The sequence below is a fragment of the Hipposideros armiger genome, unplaced genomic scaffold, assembly GCF_001890085.2.
Source record: "Hipposideros armiger isolate ML-2016 unplaced genomic scaffold, ASM189008v1 scaffold_332, whole genome shotgun sequence".
Taxonomy (NCBI): Eukaryota; Metazoa; Chordata; class Mammalia; order Chiroptera; family Hipposideridae; genus Hipposideros; species Hipposideros armiger.
Window position 1 is genome coordinate 788,430 of NW_017731682.1, and position 17,999 is coordinate 806,428.

General features: G+C 47.5%; 2 protein-coding genes across 11 annotated transcripts in view; one reads left to right on the forward strand and one right to left on the reverse strand.

Moving 5' to 3' along the window:
• Positions 1 to 3,906: 3,906 nt before the first annotated feature.
• On the reverse strand, positions 3,907 to 11,462 carry LOC109392493 (uncharacterized). 7 transcript variants are annotated; one of them, XR_002126060.1, is made up of 5 exons: positions 10,940 to 11,462; positions 9,332 to 9,561; positions 8,121 to 8,417; positions 7,906 to 7,931; positions 7,621 to 7,771 (listed from the first exon to the last, which is right to left on the reverse strand). XR_002126060.1 is itself a non-coding variant. In XM_019661017.1 (4 exons), the coding sequence occupies exons 1-4, from the start codon at positions 9,702 to 9,704 to the stop codon at positions 4,804 to 4,806; spliced, it is 516 nt and encodes a 171-aa protein (XP_019516562.1). In that variant the 5' UTR covers positions 9,705 to 9,725; the 3' UTR covers positions 3,907 to 4,803. The 7 variants fall into 7 exon arrangements, 3 of the variants coding, with proteins under 3 accessions (XP_019516562.1, XP_019516561.1, XP_019516563.1); XR_002126061.1 differs by lacking the exon at positions 10,940 to 11,462 and adding an exon at positions 10,341 to 10,678; XM_019661017.1 differs by lacking the exons at positions 7,621 to 7,771; positions 10,940 to 11,462 and adding an exon at positions 3,907 to 4,845 and having other exon boundaries at positions 8,121 to 8,195; positions 9,332 to 9,725.
• The window catches only part of PRMT8 (protein arginine methyltransferase 8), a 115,239-nt gene continuing 106,605 nt past the window's right edge, over positions 9,366 to 17,999 (forward strand). Inside the window, exon 1 of one of the 4 annotated variants that reach the window (XM_019661009.1) lies at positions 9,366 to 9,863. In XM_019661009.1, the coding sequence (XP_019516554.1) occupies positions 9,789 to 9,863 (75 nt within the window). In that variant the 5' untranslated portion in view covers positions 9,366 to 9,788. The remainder of the gene's footprint in view (positions 9,864 to 17,999) is intronic. The other 3 variants (XM_019661013.1, XM_019661011.1, XM_019661012.1) reach the window with 3 other exon arrangements.

The following is a 17,999-nucleotide window of genomic DNA, read 5'->3' on the forward strand; positions in this document are numbered from 1 at the left end:
CCCAGAGTGACACCACTTAGAGCAGTTACTAAGCAGATGTGACAGGAAGCGCTACAGCAAGAATATAGGTTCATAGGTGCCATTTTGTTGGAGTTACCCTGTCTAGAGCCATTGCCAGGTTGACAGACACTCCGCCTCTGGAAGTGGGTGTACCGTTCACACCTGTACTTGAGAGTTTAACATAACAGCAGGTGCAGTTTTGCTGAGCTAAGTCGATCACATCCAGAAACAGGCCACATGCTATCATAGTGCCCATTGTTTGAGGTCTGCAATGAGCTGGTTCTGGGCTAGGCACTTTACAGCAACCCTGAACATCAGTTTGGCCAGACCCAACCCTTTTCACAGAGGAGAAATTTGAACTCAGAGAAGTTAAGCGATGTGCCCAAAGTCACAGTAAAATACCAGACTCTGGATTTAAAACCAAGCCTGTGTGGTTCTGAGGTCTTTGCTCCTTCCACTGATGAGTGAGGGAGACATAGCTTCAGGTAGAGTTCTGACATTTACTAGGTGTGTGACATGAGCAAGTTCAGCAACCTTGCTGAGCCACTCTTTCCTGATCTATGTCATGGGGATGGCAATGCAACTGACCTGTGAGGCTGGTGTGAGGGCTCAGTGAGGTAATGTGTGTAATGCACTGCGTACAGTGCCTGGCCCAGGGTGGGCACTTGGCCTGCAGTCACCATTCTGAATTCACCAAGTTCCTTCTCTTCTGTAGGCCCTAGGAAGAAAGAACCATATCCACGGGAGACAGCTCTTAGCTTTGCCAGCAGTGTTTCCATCCCAGAAGAGGAAAGCCCTTCCCTCTGAAAGCCACAGGTGCATTTTAATTAAATGGATACCTGGATGGTCCAAGAAATCAAAGCCACTCTTCTCTTGCTGTGTGATTTGAAAACGTCACCTAACCTTTACGCAGTTTTTCCTGTGGAATAACTTGAATAATCCCCACCTCTGAGAGGTGTGCTGGGGCGATAATTAAGTTTTGCTTTCCCGCAGGTGAATTCGCCACAGAGTGGGCTGCTCCCGGTAAGAAGAGGACTCTGGCTGGCTCCTCCAGCAACCCAGCTGGCCTCCTCCCGGACCAGCATCCGTGGCCACCTGTGTACTGTGGAACAGCACGTTAATTTGAAAATATTTTGAAGCCAAGAATCATTAGACAGGTAGAAATTCTGTTTGCATGTATCTGGATACATTAATTGAGTCAAAGGGAAGTTATTTTTGGAGAATCTGCTGATGTGCATTATTCATGCATTGACATGGAGCACTGAGAACTAGCTGATGGGGGTATGCCAACTGCAGCCCAGTAGCGTATGTTATCCAGAAATTCACTGTTTCCCCCATTGGAGTTTTGCCCCAACAAGCACTGGGGAAATCAAATAACCTCTATTTACAATGGCTGCTTGGCGACTGTTTCTGAGGCTACTAGAGTCAAACAGGACTCTTTCAAAAAATGAAACTCCTTTCGGCCTCAGGAAAGCCTTAATCATAGCCCAGTGATGGAGTGAAAGTTATCATCAACATGACCTACAGGCTTCTTCTGTGAATTTCTGACTTGTAACTTTCCATTCAGTCACTCTCTCAAGTGGGAAGGAGAGGCCATCGTTTTGAGCATCAGAGTTGAATTTTGGTGTGAGATGCAGGTAACCAGCCTTTGTGGTGATCTGGGTTTGGTCAGCCTCATAATTCACATCACACATAAAATAACAAAGCAGAAAGGGGGTGCAGGGCTTGTCTGATGCACATTCTTTCTTTTAAAGAGGTACTGGGCTCAGAGGGGTAAAGTGACTTTTTCAAGGCCACCCAGCATTGAATGACAGGTCTAGGACTAGGGCACAGGCTCGATGACCCCTGCAGTGATGCTCTTTTTCCACATCACGCTAGGTCTCTATCACGTGTGGGTAGACATGTTCTTCTATGAAGAACTGTTGGGACGGAAACTCACTTTTCTTAGAACACTATTTCCCCCAAACTGTGCTGGGTGGGTCATCTACATTGGCTCATTGTATTCTCATAGCCCCTCTGCTGAAGAGAGATGACCAGTAAGCCATTTTACACAGTGGAGAGGTTAACTTACTGCTAAGTGTCTCCCTGTCACCTCTTTCCACCTTGGCCTCTCTCACGATTTGAAACACCCTCTGATAGATTCAAATGGGAGGTTTTATTTATTGTTTGTTTGTTGTTTTGTTAGATTCCACATACAAGTGAAATCATGCAGTATTTGTCTCTCTGTCTGACTCATTTCATTTAGCATAATACCCTCTAAGTCCATCCATGTTGTCGCAAATGGTGAGATATTATTCTTTTTTATGGTTGAGTAATTGTATGTTGTATACTTTTTTAAAAAGGATTTTATTGGGGAACAGTGTAGTTTTCCAGGACCCATCAGCTCCAAGTCAAGTAGTTGTCTTCAATCTAGTTGTGGAAGGCACAGCTCCGTTGCCCATGCAGGGATTGAACTGGCAACCTTGGTGTTATGCGCACTGTGCTCTAACCACTTGAGCTAAGCAGTGGCCCCAATAGTACGTTGTATAAATGTACCACTTCTTCTTTATCCAATCATCTATTGATGGGCACTTTTGTTGCTTCCATATCTTGGCTCTTGTAAATAGAGCTGCAGTGAACATAGGGGTGCATTTATCTTTTTAAATTAGAGTTTTGGATTTCTTCAGCTAAATAGCCAGAAGTGGAATTGCTGGGCCATAAGGTAGTTCTATTTTTAATTTTTTGAGGAACCTCCGTACTGTTTTCCATAGTGGCTTCACCAATCTGCAATCTCAGCAACAGTGCACAAATGTTCCCTTTTCTCCACATCCTCGCCAGCACTTGTTTTTTTTTTTCTTTTTCTATTTTTTTTAAATTGATGATAGCTATCAAATGGAGGTTTTAAATGGTAAGGTTTCTTTGGGTGAACGGGTAATGGGGTGGGGAAGTCTGAACACAGCAAATATTTTTTAAAAGGGAACCAATTAAGACTCTTCTGGGAAGTGGAGATTATAGTTTTCCAGGTGGTAGGGTTTGTACTAGGCACTACATACAAGCAGCAGTGGATGCTGCGATCAACGCAGGCACAGGCTCCTGAAAGAAAGGAAACCCAGGGCAGCCCCAAAGACTGTGTATCCTTTGTGGCTGTTCCATGTGAATGACAGGTAATTGGTGCACATTTTTTTATCCTTATTGTTTTTCAGACCATAGAACCTCTTGGTAACATCAAATTCATGCCCTGATGCCCAGCACTTGGAAGCAATCTGTTTTCCCTCTAGGGAGAAATATTGCATGTCAGCATCTTTCATGAAAACTTTCCCAGACATTGAAAACCTCGCAGTGTAGAAATACCTTTAAAACAGGATTGTGTCTTATATTTCACAGACCTTCCTCCTCAGGTGCCGGATCCAGGGCTCTGAATGCAGTAGCTGCTTTTGCACTTGACATTAGAAGAGGAAAGGGGAAGGAAGGTTGGATTTGTGCCTTCCAAGTGTTCAAGAAACCAAATTTTGATAAGGATTTGGTAATATCTATTAAAATGATTCCACTTTTGAGAAACTATCATGGTGGAAATAAAAGCTCCAGTTCATAAGGGTATATGTAAAAGAACATTTATTGCAATATTGCTTTGAGTGACAGGACACTAGAAACAACCTGGAAGCTCATCACTAGGATGCTGGTTTTAAAAAGCATGGTTTATCAGTAAGACATGATACAGCTTTTAAAAATAATAACTTGGGTTTATGTATAGTTACCTGAATAGAAGTCTATAATACACTGTTTAATGAACACAGCAGGATGATGAGTAATGTATGTAATATGATTCCACTTATGCCATAGTGGACACTTATATGTATATATACATTTGCATGAGCAAAAAATGGAGGATACAGAGAAAAATGTTAATATTGCCCTAGAGGTGTACAGTTTTAAATTTAAAAAGAATCTAACAAAGCTTAAATTTAAAAAGAGTAACACCCCTCTGGGAGAGAAGAAAGAGATCAGGGTGGTTAAATGGTCCAGAAAGGAAACAGATGGAATCAAACACGGCTTTGTTTAGCTTCCTCTGCACACTGTGTGTTTTCAGGCAGGGCTACCCCTGAACCACCAGAAATCAGCACTGCACTATGGCGGATCACTTATCATGGCCCAAGTGACATCAGCATGTAATCCACTTGGGTGGTGAGGGGAGAGGCAGCAAAACTTCTTATCTATAAAATTTTGGAGTTGTAGATTCTTGATAAAGAATGTATCCCCAGCCTTACTTGACTGGAGGCTATTTTACATCTGCTCCAGGCCCTATAGCCTGTAAGGACTCTCTGTCCATACCAATAGATACTTTTTACAGGGCCTACCTGACTATAAGCCATTGATTATATAGCTATATTTAACCTATAAGAACCAATCCAGATGATCCCAATATTACCTGAATCCATAACCAACTCTTCCTAGAAGGTATGTCACAAGGGTAGGGATATGACTTTTCATCTTTTAACCCAAAATGCCTCGCACAGTGCTTGGCTCACAGTAGTAGCCCTTATGTAGGCTAATGGAAGAAAATGTATATTGAGTTGTTGCACTGGATAGACTAAATTGATTTCTAGCTGGCTTTGAGGGATTCAGGAGAGGTTTTCCAGAAAAAAAGGTAATCCTTTAATGAAGATTTGAAAAGGAGGAAAGGAGTGAAGTGTACAACCTCCACCAAGAAGAAAAAGCTAATTTCTGTTGTGACAGCATTGAAGAACATGTATTTTAGTGTCTTTAGGGCTCTGCTACTGTATCCCTCTTCCCTCTTCTCCAGAGAAGTTTGGGTTCCATCATCGGTCACTGAGAAAATATCCACATGTTTTTTTGGTCCTTCTCACCCTGAGAAAAAACGTAGGTAATAACAGTCTTAATAGTCAGCTTTTTAAGGGCACAAAACACCATGGATTAAGTTATTATACAGAATTACTAAAAAAAAATGCCTCCCAAATATTGTTAGAATAATCAAACCAAACAGTACCATATCCAGCACAAAACCACAGCAAGTCGATTTAATCATATAGTATCAGAACAAGGAAGAAATAACATTCTGGTTTTGATGACCAAAAAGAGAAAAAAATTACTTGGCAGGCACTGGTGGCACTTTTGCAAGTTCTTTGAACATAGTTTAAGAAATAACTGGGCCTTGGGTTAGTGAGAATTAAGACTGTAAAGCCTCTCGTGCAGGAGAACTGCTCAGATGTGGGGCTCCCTGGAGGCTCAGCCAGGTAGCTGGCTGCTGCAGCCTTGGCCTGACTCCCATCTGGCCTGGAACACATTATGAACACCACTGGGTTAGGTGCCGGGAGGTGGTGATGGATAGTGGCTGTGGCCTGTCTTGAGGAGCCATGGATTCACTGCAGCATGTCTTAGCCATATGTGAGCTCTGGCCACATGTGAAGTTCCCCTAGGAGGAGGAGAGGGAAGCCACATGACATGTCTTATACACCTCCTTTTATTGCAAAGACCATATTTGGACAAGCCAGAGCCTGGCTTTCCTAGACAATATGGTCTACAGAGAAACGGCATCCTGATACCCTGGGCACTGGCTTTTGGGAGGCAGCAAAGGCAGTGTTGGTTGGTTCCTGAAGTTGAGCTACTACATGCAGTCTTCACCTTCTGGAAGGCTTGCAGATGAAAGGAGACAAGTAGTCATAGCGTGGAGCAGGTGGAACCTTGTGCGCCTAGCTCAGCCTTCTAGGGTTTGCAGGAGCAGCTATGCTCAATAATTAGTCTAACTGTACCCTTCTAGTGACAGGAAATTCACTTTCTCTGTGGCCTGTCATAAAGCTGGATAACTTTTCCCCAGGAGTCTCATTCCAACCTTTGCATGATGGCTCAATCATCATCACAACTTCCCTCAAGGACCTTGTGACTTTGAAGAACCTTTGTGTTTAAAATGGACCTTTCTATAATGTGGGTGTCCTTGTAGTTTTGGGGGGCCCTTTCTATAACTCAGGGACCTCCTTTCTCTGCTGGTCTTTTCATCTCCAAATATCCTTATCCCATTGTCAAGCATGAATGCCCATTAGAATCACCCAGGGACCTAAAAAAACAAACAAATAAAATTGTGATGCTCAGGCCTCATTAAATCATACTCTTTGGGGGTGGAACCAAAGCACTGGTATTTTTAAAGCTCCCCAGATGCTTCTGCTCTGCAGCCAAGGTAAGAACCACTGCCTTGTTCCCAGAAACTGGTTAAACTCTTGAAGGTCATGGTATAGAACAAGACATCTTAGATTCAAATCCTGACTTTATGACTTGGGTAATTCTCTGTGTTTTGTGTCTTCATCTGTTATGTAGGGATAATAATACCTACTGAAAATGTTGTTGAAAGAACTGCATACGAACACATTAAGCCTAGGAGTGTCTCTGGCACATAATAAGTGCTCTATAAGTTTGACTCAGAACCTAGGACAGGGCCTAGCTAGCAAATGTGAACACAATGTGCTCTTAGCACAAGCCAGGCATTGTTCTAAGCACTTCACACATACTATTCAATAGCATTTCATTGAAGACCTAGTGTCAGAAAAGTGACATAGCAAAATGTGTTTTCAGGACTTCTTTACTTAGTAGGACCTGTTATCCCACACTGCCCATTTAACTCACATCCCGGTGAATTCCCTTTACCTCTTGTCATCTCATAGTTCTTCTTGCCTCTTATCAAAATCCCTTCCAAAGCTCTTCTACAAAAGTTCTGCACATTTCAAGGCATTCAAGGTGACTACACTAAGGGCTCCTCAATATTCAGTTCCGTACCTTCTGTTGCCTCTTGCTAGCCCTGTGCCTACTGATGAGCTAGGCACAGTAAGAGATGCCCAGTAAGTTCTTTGTAGAATAACTAAATTAATTAACTTTGTAAAAGACTATGCTAATATACTTATGCAAGAAAGTTGAAGAAGACTGAATTCCTGTGAACGGTGTGGATGGTGAGAAAATAATACCACAAAATGCCTACTATATGCTAGGCATTTTTCATGCACCACATATTTTCAAAACCCTGGGAGATGAGTAGTCAGGTAATCTTTTTCTGTGTAACAACAAATCACCCTAAAACTTAGTGTCTTAAGGTAACCATTATTTTTGCTTGTGAATTTATAATTAAATGAGAGCATAGCAGGGACAACTACTCTCTGTCCCAAAGTGGCTCACCAGAGGATTGGAGTCCCCACTTCCCAGACAGCTCACGCCTGTCCTCCAGCCATTAGAGAACAACGCGGTGACCTAGGCTCCTCGGTCACAGCCCCAGGCTGGCTCCCAGTTGAATGGGTTGGAACAGAACACTCTTTCTATGAGAATACAGCTCTCCATCCCAACCTCTCCAACTCCCCATTCCAAGGGAAGCCATCAGTGTCTGTGCTTGGGGATAAGCCAAGCTGAGCAAAAGATTTCAACAGAGAACTGAGGAAACACACCCACTGAGGTTCCATAGCAACATAATCACGCTCAGGCAGCAGCCTATTTCGGTGGGAGCTTGTTTCAGCTCCCCTCCTCCCTGGTTAGTCACAGAATGGATGCCCCGCTCAGGGGGAAGTGGTGTGGGGTGGGGTCAGAGGAGAGCGTTGGACTGAAAGTCAGGGGGCTAGCCGAAGCATCACAGACAAATGCCCTCCTATCTCTGATCTCAGAGTCTTTATTTGTAAAAGGAGAGGATTGGACTAAAGAGCTGTGAGGATACTTTCCTTTTTGATTTTCTTTGATGTACAAGTACTGAGACTTTCTTGGTAGGGGAGCAGATGTGTCAGGTCTTTTGTCTCCGAGAAAGATGCTTAGAGAAAACAGAGTTCAAGAGGGTAAAGTCATTCTTTAGATTCACCTCATTTATCCCCCTACCACTTTCTGTATGTTGGTAGGATGTGAAAGGGAAGAAGGACCAGGCATTGCCAAAGACTGCTCACTCACCCTCGACACTGATCCAGGTCTGTGGTCTGAGAAAGAAGAAGGTTAAGGAGGTTAAGGCCATTCTCTCATTTCAATTTGCTCCTTCTTACACACACACACACACACACACACACACACACACACACACACACTCCCATTAACTCCAGTCTGTTGCCCTTTCTCTTTTCACTCTTCCTACTCTCCATACCCTTCTCTCCTCTCCCTCCTCCACTTACTGCAATGTGTCCTCTTTCCCCTAGGACCAGCTGATGGAGGCATCCTCAGATTCTGGCTCCGTTCTTCTATGGGCTCTGGGGTTGGTTGAGGACAATCAGGTTCACACTTCCTGCTCTCAAAGGTGATGGTGAAAAAACAAATACAGCATGCATGCAGGATTGATCTATGCAGGTAAGTACAGGGACGAAGTGAAGAGAGCCTGAAGGCTCAGGGAGCATCTTGTAGGTCCCTGTCCTTGACTTGCGGGCTGAGAGCTTGAAAGTGCATCTGTCTTTGAAGGAGTTGGCTTGAGTGGCCTGTTGTAATGGGAGAGACAGAATGGGGCTCCCCCTCCTCCTTGTTCTATCACCCACCAGCTTGACAGATGGCCAGTAAGAAGGGGGTGTGTGTGTAAAAGCTCTCCAAGTGAAGACAGGAATGCATTGTATAAAAATTCACACCCCCTGCTGCCGCCCAAACTCTCTCTTAAAAAAGGATCAAGAAAATCCTAATGGGTACGTGACATCCTCCCTCTCTCCATAAAAGGGACTTCAAAATCTGGTGACGATGGGGGAGGAGTGAGGAGGGAGAAATGTGTCTGCAGGGGGTTGCCAGGGAAAACTAGGGTAGGGGGAATACGACCGCAGGCTCATCCATTTGACTTTCTTCCACCCTTGTTCCCAAGCCACCCCTGGCTGAACCTTCGCCCCATCCTCAGCCTGAGAGAGGCTCGGAGCCCCAAGTGCCGTCGATAGGGAGTGTGTGAGGCAAGGAGAGATCATGATACCACACTTGGTCCAAGGGTTAAAGGAGTTAAGGACCCTCCCTCATCCAGACACCTACCCCTTCACTCCCCAAACTCCAAACCTTAATTCACCAAGGAAGGATCCAGGAATTAGCAGAGGAGCGGAAGAGTTGGGGTAGGGTGGGGGAGAGGTAACGGTGGCCCAGTCTTGCCCAGAGCTTGTCCTCGGTGGGAGGGCGCACACTCGGGTCTAAGAACCTACAAGAGCCCAGCTCCGGAGCCTGCTTTCTCGGAGCCTCCCTCGTGGCCCTACAGCGTCCGCGCAGCCCTTGCCCCCGTGCAAGTCGTCCGCAGCGCCGGGGAGTGGAGGCGGCCAAGAGACCCTTGCAGCCGGGTGGAGGGGGCGGGCCCGGGGGCGGTGGGGGCCCTCGGTCTGCGCCCAGCCGCCGCCTGTTTTACCGACTCTCCTACCCCGCCCCCACTCACCCGGCTCAGCCCCTAGGAGAGACGTGCAGGAAGCGTGTTGCTTCGCCCAGCGGATCCGCAGAAGTTGAGAGGAGTTGGTGGCTGCCTCCGGCCCGCCGGACTTTGCGAGCAGCGGGGAGAGAGCAGCCGCCGCCGCCGCGGAGCCTTCAAGGGCTGCCTCTTCCTGCTCAGCCCGCGGCGCGTGTGTGGAGAGGGGCGGGAGGGGTCGGGTGCGCGAGAAGAACTTGAAACTGTGTGAAGGAATCCGAAGCAGATGAGAAGGGAGGAAAATAAAACAAAGTGGAGACTGCAGGAAAGACTCAGCCGGGCTTGATTGTATCTGCTGACGCTCCAGCAGAGGGGCTGGGTTGGGTTTTTTTTTTTCCCCTCCCATTCTCTTTCTCTCTCTCTCTTTTAAAGCTACACCAGCTCTCTCTTTCTCTACTATCTCTGTACCACCAAACCCTTGCTGGCTCTTATGGGCATGAAACACTCCTCCCGCTGCCTGCTCCTAAGGAGGAAAATGGCGGAGAACGCTGCTGAGAACACCGAGGTAAGGAAGCGAGAGGGCTGGGGCTCTCGGCCACCCCGGCAGCCCACCCGACCACCGCGCCGCCGCCGCTGTCGCTGCCGCCGCCGCCGCCGCTCAGCACCTAGTGCCAAACTTTCCCCCGCTCCATTCCGCTTGCTTCCGCCGGCCGTGTGTGTGTGTGTGTGTGTGTGTGTGTGTGTGTGTGTGTGTGTGTGTGTTGGGGTGGGGGAAAGAAAGACAGTGCATGTCTCAGGTCCCCTCCCTCTTGAAAAGGCAAAAAGAGTCTCTCTCACCCCATCTCCCTCTCCTGCCACCCGCTGCTCCCTTCTCTTTTCCCCAAGTCCCAAACCCTGGGCAGCTGCGCTCCCATGCCCTGTCCTCTGGGCTCCGTCAGGGCTCCAGAGTTCCGGCTTTGTGCAGAGCTGGGATGGGTGATCCTGGGTCCAGGGCTGCTCCCTGCAGTCCCTTGACTATCTACAGCCGCGGCCCCAGATTTACCCTTCAAGCTGGAGTCCCTAGCTCTCGGTCTCCGCAGCACCGCGGAGAGCTCCTGGCCGCGGAGGTGGGATGGGGAGGGGGATCGAGCTAAGCCGGCAGTGGGACTTGGGTACCACCAACAGACCCTCCCGCTCAGATCCGGGGCGGGGAGAGGTCTGCAGTCCTCTAATGATAGAACTGCCTCCGGGACGCTAAACCCGGGGAGAGAGCGCTGGATGCGGCCACCTTCAGAACCAGGGACAGCGTCCGCTCCTGCGGCAGCCGAGCCCGTGCGGGCGGTGGGGGCTGCGCGCCGCGGGCTGCAGCGACAAATGGGTCTGCAGCCACTCGTCCAGCAGCAGGTTTTGAATGTCGCTCTGGCCCCGCAAATTGCGCTCCTGCCCCCACCCCACCCCCGCGCCTTCGGCAGCCCAATAGCTGCCCTTTCTCTACTCTCGAGTTGGCCCTGAGCCGCAAAGAGTACTGCTGGGTTTTGGGTCCAACACTGAAGGCTGTGTTCTCTGGCCTGGCACTGACCCTGCTGTCATTGCAACTGGACTAGTCCGTAGGTTCTGGACACCTGTAGTTATGAAGGGGATCAGCGTGGGCAGTCCCCTTACCTTCCTGGAGAAACGGTGAGCCGAGGTGGGGGCGGAGTGTTAAGTGTGTGAAGATCATCCCTTACTCTGTGGCAGGAGAAAAGCAGAGAGCAAACTCCTGGGCTCTATTAATAGCCAGGTGTCTGGTGGGGCTGCCGTACATTTCCCATATGGTTACCCATATGCATCGTGGGGCAAGGATGGAGGTGTGGCGCGGGAATTGTCCCTCTGTCTTGCTGGAACGCAAAAAGGTGCTGAGACCCTTTGAGATCTTCTTCCCTCGAGGTTTGAACTGCAGCTAACCCCTACCCCATAGCGTAGGCAGCAAAGCTTTAAAAAACTCCATTCTCTGAGAGGCTAGAAGCAACATGCATCTGGCAACTGTCGATTTCCAAACAAACAGGCACTGGGCTTGAAAACAGCCGGGTATTCAGTAGCTAATGCCGTCTCTTTGAGTTAGGGCAAAGCCAGCGTACGCTCCCCTGGACACTTGCTCTGCCCCACCCTCCACCGGAGAGCAGGCACTCAGAACGATGTGCAGTGCAAGGCGCCTAGCCTCACAGCGGAGAGCTAGCCTTCCCAACCCCCTCGCCCTCCTCCCTCTGATCGCCCACCAGCGGAAGCGGTTTCTAAAAATAGATCGAAGTCAAGGCTGCACTTCTGTAAGTGTTGGACTAGCGGGTAAGTAGCAGTCCCTGCAGCCAGGTGGCTGGAGCGCTGGAAGCAAGAAACAGCTTCTCCCTCCGCAGCCCCCACCCCACCGCTCGGTTTCTTAAAAAAAAAAAAAAAGTTTTCTCAGGTCTCTAGCCCCCGCATCCCGGCTGTTGCACGGGATCTGGGTGCAGACCCCTGCGGGGTTCCGCGGTGTGCAGCAGCCGCTGCTAAGCTCCCCACCTCGGCCAGGGTTAAAGGCGTCCAGCAGGCCGAGCGAAGAGCGCCAGGCTATTTTTACTTGCTTCCCCCGCGGCTGCGCGCTCCCCCTTCTCAGCAGTTGCACATGCCAGCTCGGCTCAAGGCATCAATGAAAACAGCAGTAGAGGCGCTGAGCTCCTGCGAGCAAAAAAAAAAAAAGAAGGAAAAAAAACCACGTCACCCACAGCGGCGTTGGGTGGGGTAGACCGAGAAGGGCAGACCCAGTGGAGTGAGTCTGGGGGTTCAGTTCTTAGCAACGTCCCTGAGAAGGGGAGGAATTCAGACTTGTTCACATGTGCCCAATGGAGGCATTTAAGCAGCGTGACAATCACTTGGTTTTTCTCCAGGAACTGGCTGTTTTTGGAGTAAGCCAGAACTAGAGCAGTACTTCCAAAAGTGAGGAATTGTGGGTTTGCTTCTATGGATGGTGGGAGAGAGAGGCAAGAACGCTTCTGTGTGTGTGTGTGTGTGTGTGTGTGCATGCTAATGGCGGTAGTAGTCCTAGTTCTTAATTGAACATGTCTTTATCAAACACTGACTCTACCAGGAATAATTAGGTACCCCCCCAACCAAAGATGAAGACAACCAGGGCCTGCTCTCCAGGGACTCACAGTCTGGTGGTGCCTGATAATCCGAATAATCCTATGGCACCTTTTCTTGCCTTTTGTTGGTATTGTTTGCAAGCACTTGTATATCCTTTAATCCTCACAATAGTCCTGTGAGATAAGCACATTTTTTATCCCCATTCTATAGGTGAGGACACTGAGGCTCAGAAGCCCAGCCATTTCTGAAAATCACCTGGTCAGCTAAACCAGCCTTTGCCCTACATTTGTAATTTTAAAAAGATGCCATGTGTGGATGAGAGTAAATGAGGAGTGGGGAAGAGAGGATTACTTTGGAAGAGAGATGAAATGTTGGGGGTAAGCAAGGATGATGGGAAGAAGGTGCTCTTGCACAAGGTAAAGATGGGGAAAGATATTCTAATCCTTAGGCAGGGAGAACATGAAGAATAAGACTGCTTATATTGTGAGCTGAACCTCTCTCAACATGTAAAGTCCGGAGCTGGGGCAGTGGGGACGTCGAGGGCACAGGCTTGGTGGGCATGGTTGGCACTGGGTGGCCCTGAGTCCACTCTTTAACCACTTTCACCTCAGTTCCTTTATGTGTCAACTTGAGCTGATTCCCCTTATGGTTTAGAGTAGGCGTGGGATGTAAGGAAATGCAGGGATAGCCCCCCTCTCCCACACAAGGTAAATACATAGCAATGGTAGTAATGCTAGTTCCATTTCTGCTTTCTCAGGCTCCCTCAGATGGGCCTCTGCTCCTCAAAGCCTTCAGTCCCGCCCTCCTTTTCCATCCACTCTAAGTGCCTGAGGCAGGTCATCCTCACCTCTGCCCTCACTAGGGCCTCTCACTGTTGGTCCTCTTCCCTAATCCAGCCTCATTCTCACAGCTCAATGGGCTTTGAGAGGCAGACATCTGCTCAATGTCATCTCTTTGAAAGTTTACCATGTTGCCCTATTGCGTATGGAATATAGGATAGAGCCCAGTTTCTATAGCAAAGTGTGCAAGGCCCTTTAATACCCACCCCATGCAATTCTCTGTATGGACCACTGACTTCATGCCTGGGCTGCTCTTTCCCCCTTCTTCTCTCTGGAAAAAAAAAAAAAGATTCCTCAGCCCGCAACACCCAACTCAAAGGTCAGTCCCTCTGGGCAGCCTTCCCAGATCTGTCATTTATCCTCCACTAACATGTAGAGTGAGTGAGTGTTCCTTCTCCTTTTTATGTGTTCTTAAAAACCCATCTCTCACTTTTTCTATTAAAGATAATTGGCTTTTTGTATGTCTTATTTCTCCAGTTAGATAACCAATTTTTTTGTTCTTAACACTGTGCCTGACACACAGTAAAAAATGAATGTTAATAGCTGTTGACTGAATTGATTCATGTAATTATGAACAAGCTCATGAGCCTCCTGGGTTTCAGCCACTCATGGCCTTCTGAAAATTGGGCTTCCTATCTCCCACCCCTCTGCTACACTTATGTGACTGTGGACCTTTAAAACCCAAAGTGAGTAAAGGTGGTGGGAATCCAGGTGCTGTAGCAACTCAATGCATGGGTGCATTTTGGTTATTCATGTACCTATTCCATACTCAGTAATTACTGACTCCTTCCAGGTGGTATTCTTCTGAATGGAAGATAAAAGGACTAATCACAGTGCCTAATTAGGAACCCTGGGGGATAATGGACCCTTGTGAGCTGCTGCCTGCTTTACTGATTCTTGGAGAGAGCCTGATGCATTATTGATGGTGGTGACTCCCTGATTGGGTTTTAGCATCTCAAAGGAGAGCCCTCAGGGGTGAGAAAACAGTTTTAGCAGAGGAGTCATTTTGGAGACTGTTTTTTTTTTTTTTAAATGTTCTATTGCCTTATTGACCCAGGGAGAGAGAATGGTTATGGGTTGGGAAAATCCTACAATAGGACAGCGGGATTAGGGCTGAGCGTTGCTCTAGGCGTTATGAGGAGGACTGAGCTGACTTCTGACCTGGTGTGTGTTGGTGGTTCTAGCAAATGGTTGCCTCTCTTCAGGAAGTTCCTTTCAGCTAACAGGTCAGGGAATTGAGGAGGCAGAGGACAGCAGGAGGCAGGACTCAGTCCTACTCCTCTGAGAACCGCCTGCACCCATGGGGCTAGCTAACCATGCAGGCTCTGGGACCAGCCTGCCTGGTTTAAAATCCAGCTCTGAATTTAGTAGATGTGTTGTTATGTTAAACATAACCTAAAGTTTCTGAGCCTCATAAAGTTGCTGTGAGGATTAAATGAATTAATTCAGGCAAAGGGTTTAGGACATGGTGAGTGCTCAATAGTGTTGATGATGATTATTCTCTTAGCTTTTGGGAGTCTCGCCGAAAAACAGCTGACGGGATGAACTCTTCCACTTCCTCGCTTCTCTGCTGGAATAACCCATAAACCATAGTCCACATGCATTTCTCCTCCCTCAGCAAACACTGATTTCAGTCCCTAAGTGAGCTCAGAAGGATGAAGAAGATATCCTTCCTTTTTTTTTTTTTCCTGGGAAATTTGGCTTTTCAGAGAGCCCAGAATTGGCTTTTGGCTGTCAACAGGGTGAAACACAACACTCCCATTCAGGAGTGGGCTTCATTTCCTCCTCTTTGCTAACCATCCTGTGAAATGATTATCACATACCAGTGTGGAACATGCAAAAATCTGTAGAAACAGTACTTACACCTTGGAGTCTACTGTGCCAGCAGGAAAAAAATGGGCAGCACGACAATATGTCAAGTGCCAAGGTAACTGGAAGCGGGATGGTGTTGCATGAAAAGCAGGCATTGCTGTTCTGTTGAGAACTGATTTAGTGGAAGGACAGAAAGAGAGCACGGGCAAGCAGGGACCCCCCAAAGTCACTCCATCCATGCCTCTGCTGCAGAGCACACTTGCTCAGCCCAGGATGCACAGTTGGCCGCTTGGTGAAAAGCTCCGGAGAAGGCGATTTGCCCAGACTCCTCGTTCATCTCAGTAATCCAGATACTCTCCCTTAAGTCTGAGCTCAGTCTCTTCTATTGCAGTCCGAGTCACCTTTGTGTCTGTTATTCTAAACGGAGATGAAGCCTGGCCAGTTGCCTTTGCATTTTGGGCTGTATGCGGGGCTATGTCACCCTCTGGACTAGTTTTTGTTCCAAGTGATTCCAAGCCCTTTATCTGGTCTTCTGGCACTAGCCTTCTAATAGGAATAGCCAGGAGAGGAGTATTTGAGAAGATTTGCCTCTCCAGTGTTAGCCAGCCCGTGGGGCATTTCACACACCTAATGGCTTTTCTGTCTCACTTGTTATTAGAATTCCTTCAAGCATCACAGCTTTCCCCAGATTTGTAATGGGTGACCCGTAAGTAAAGATGTCTTTTTAAGTGTAATTTGATAAAAGCAAACAGCTTGATGTGCACATTTTCATAAAGTCATGGAATCTTAGAGCTGGATGGAAACTCAAATCATTTGTAAACTAAGAGATGGAAAACTCACCCAATATCAGAGCTCTTCAGCCTCGAGGCCTTGTTTACTCCTAGGTGAATGCCGTTTACACCTCCTTTAAATGTAGCATCTATCTGATTCATTTTATTTTTATTTATTTATTTATTTATTTTAAAAGATTTTTATTGGGGAATTAGGGGGATAGGAACAGTGCTGGGGAATTGGGGTAAGGGGAACAGACAAGTTGCTGTCGTTTTGTTCTTCAGTCTAGTTGTGGAGGACGTTGCTTCACTGGCCCAAGTTGGCACCATCATTGCGCTCTTCCCGGCCGAGGCAGATCAGTCGCCGGCTTCTGGACGGCCGCTCACTGCGGCTGCTGGCCGCTCACGCTGGCTGCTGGCTACACACCGTAGCCCATGGCAACCCACTGCCACAGGTGCTGCAGCCCACGCCGTCGCCAGCGACTCCCGACAGCCCAGCTCCAGGTTGAGCTGTTGTTCAGCATCTTAGCTGTGGAGGGCAGTGTCACTGGCCCTCATATGTAGGATCCGAACCGGGGCCCTCTGGCGTCCCAAGCCAGTTCTTAACCGTCGCGCCACTCGGCCGGCCCTGATTCATTTTATTTTTTGTGCTAGTTTTCTAGCTTACCCAGATATGTAATATCTAATACCAGTGTTTCCCCACATAAGATCTAGGAATTGTGCATAATGAGCTCTCTCTCCTTTTCCTAAGAAACTTAAACTGCTTTGGCATTTACCATCTTGTTCAATGTATGCCATCATGTATTATATACATATACACGTTACATAACACATACCAAGCATAGATACATAACACTATGAGTTACGTGTTATCTCCATTGTACAGATGACGAAACCAAAGCATAGAAAGTTAGTGTTACTTGCCCAACATCTCACAGCTAGTAAGTGATGGAGCTGAGACTCAAACTCTGGTTTTCTAGCCACCAAGACCCATGCTTTCTCCTCTGGTATACCACGCTGGGAAGGCATTGGAAGGGCCAGAGTAGAAATGCAAAATATGGAGAAATTAATAGGAGACATGTGGAATGGTGGATTTGAGAGAAACCTAGAAGAGGACATCAGCTTCCTTTTTCCAGGTCGTCTTTTCCTGCCCCCACCACTACCCTGCCATCCTCACTCTCACTGTCCTCCGTGCTATGCCCTGCGAGTGACAGGTGCCCGGTATAGCCTGTGGCCAGGACAATCCTCATTCCATGCCACCTACTCATCTAAGATGCACCCATGTCTGGAGTCCTAGCTGGTGGACCAGGGGAAAACTCTCATCTGACAAATTACGCCTCTTTGGATGCTAGACCCAAGGCCGTCCATATTAAGCCTTGAGTCTCATTTTTCTTAGGATGAAATGAATAGCAGAACTTCAGGACAGGAACTTTTTTTTCAAAAATTGTCTTTGTAGTTTCATCACCTGTAGTCTTTTTTCTAGGACGGCTGTAACCAAGTACCATAAGCTGGGTGGCTTACAACAACAGAAATTTATTTTCTCACAGTTCTGGAAGCCAGAAGTCTGAAATCCAGGAGTCAGCAGAGTTGGTTCCTTCTGGAAGCTCTTAGGAAGAATTTGTTCCTTGCCTCTTTCCTGGCTTCTGGTGGTTGCCAGCTGTGCTCGCTGTTCTTTGGCTTGTGGACACATTACTTCAGTCTGTGCCTCTGTCTTCACATGGACTCTCCCCTGTGTGTGCGTCTTATCTCTTCTTTCTATAAGGACACAAGTCATGTTGGATTAGAGACCACCCTATCCAGTATGACCTCATCTTAACTCGATTATACCTACAAAGACCTTATTACCAAATGAGGTCACATCTTTAGGCAACAGGGGTTAGAACTTCAGCACATCTTTTTTGAGGACTTAATTCAACCCCCAACATCACCTAACACAGTATCCACACATAGTAGGTCTGAGTCGAAATGGCTGACAAATAACTGAATGGATGCACAGTAAGCCTCAAAGTAGTCACAGAGTCAGTGAGGGTGGTCCGTCTCCTTGAAGTCCTTTTCCTGCTGCCCCTCAGCTGCCCACCTTGCCCACTGGCTTCCCAGCATCTTTATCAGGCTTCTTTCCTTGAGCAGTAGTAGTAATTACACAAGAGCTACCATTTTAATGTCCTCATTACGTGTGGGGCACAGTGTTGAGTGCTTTGTAAGCAT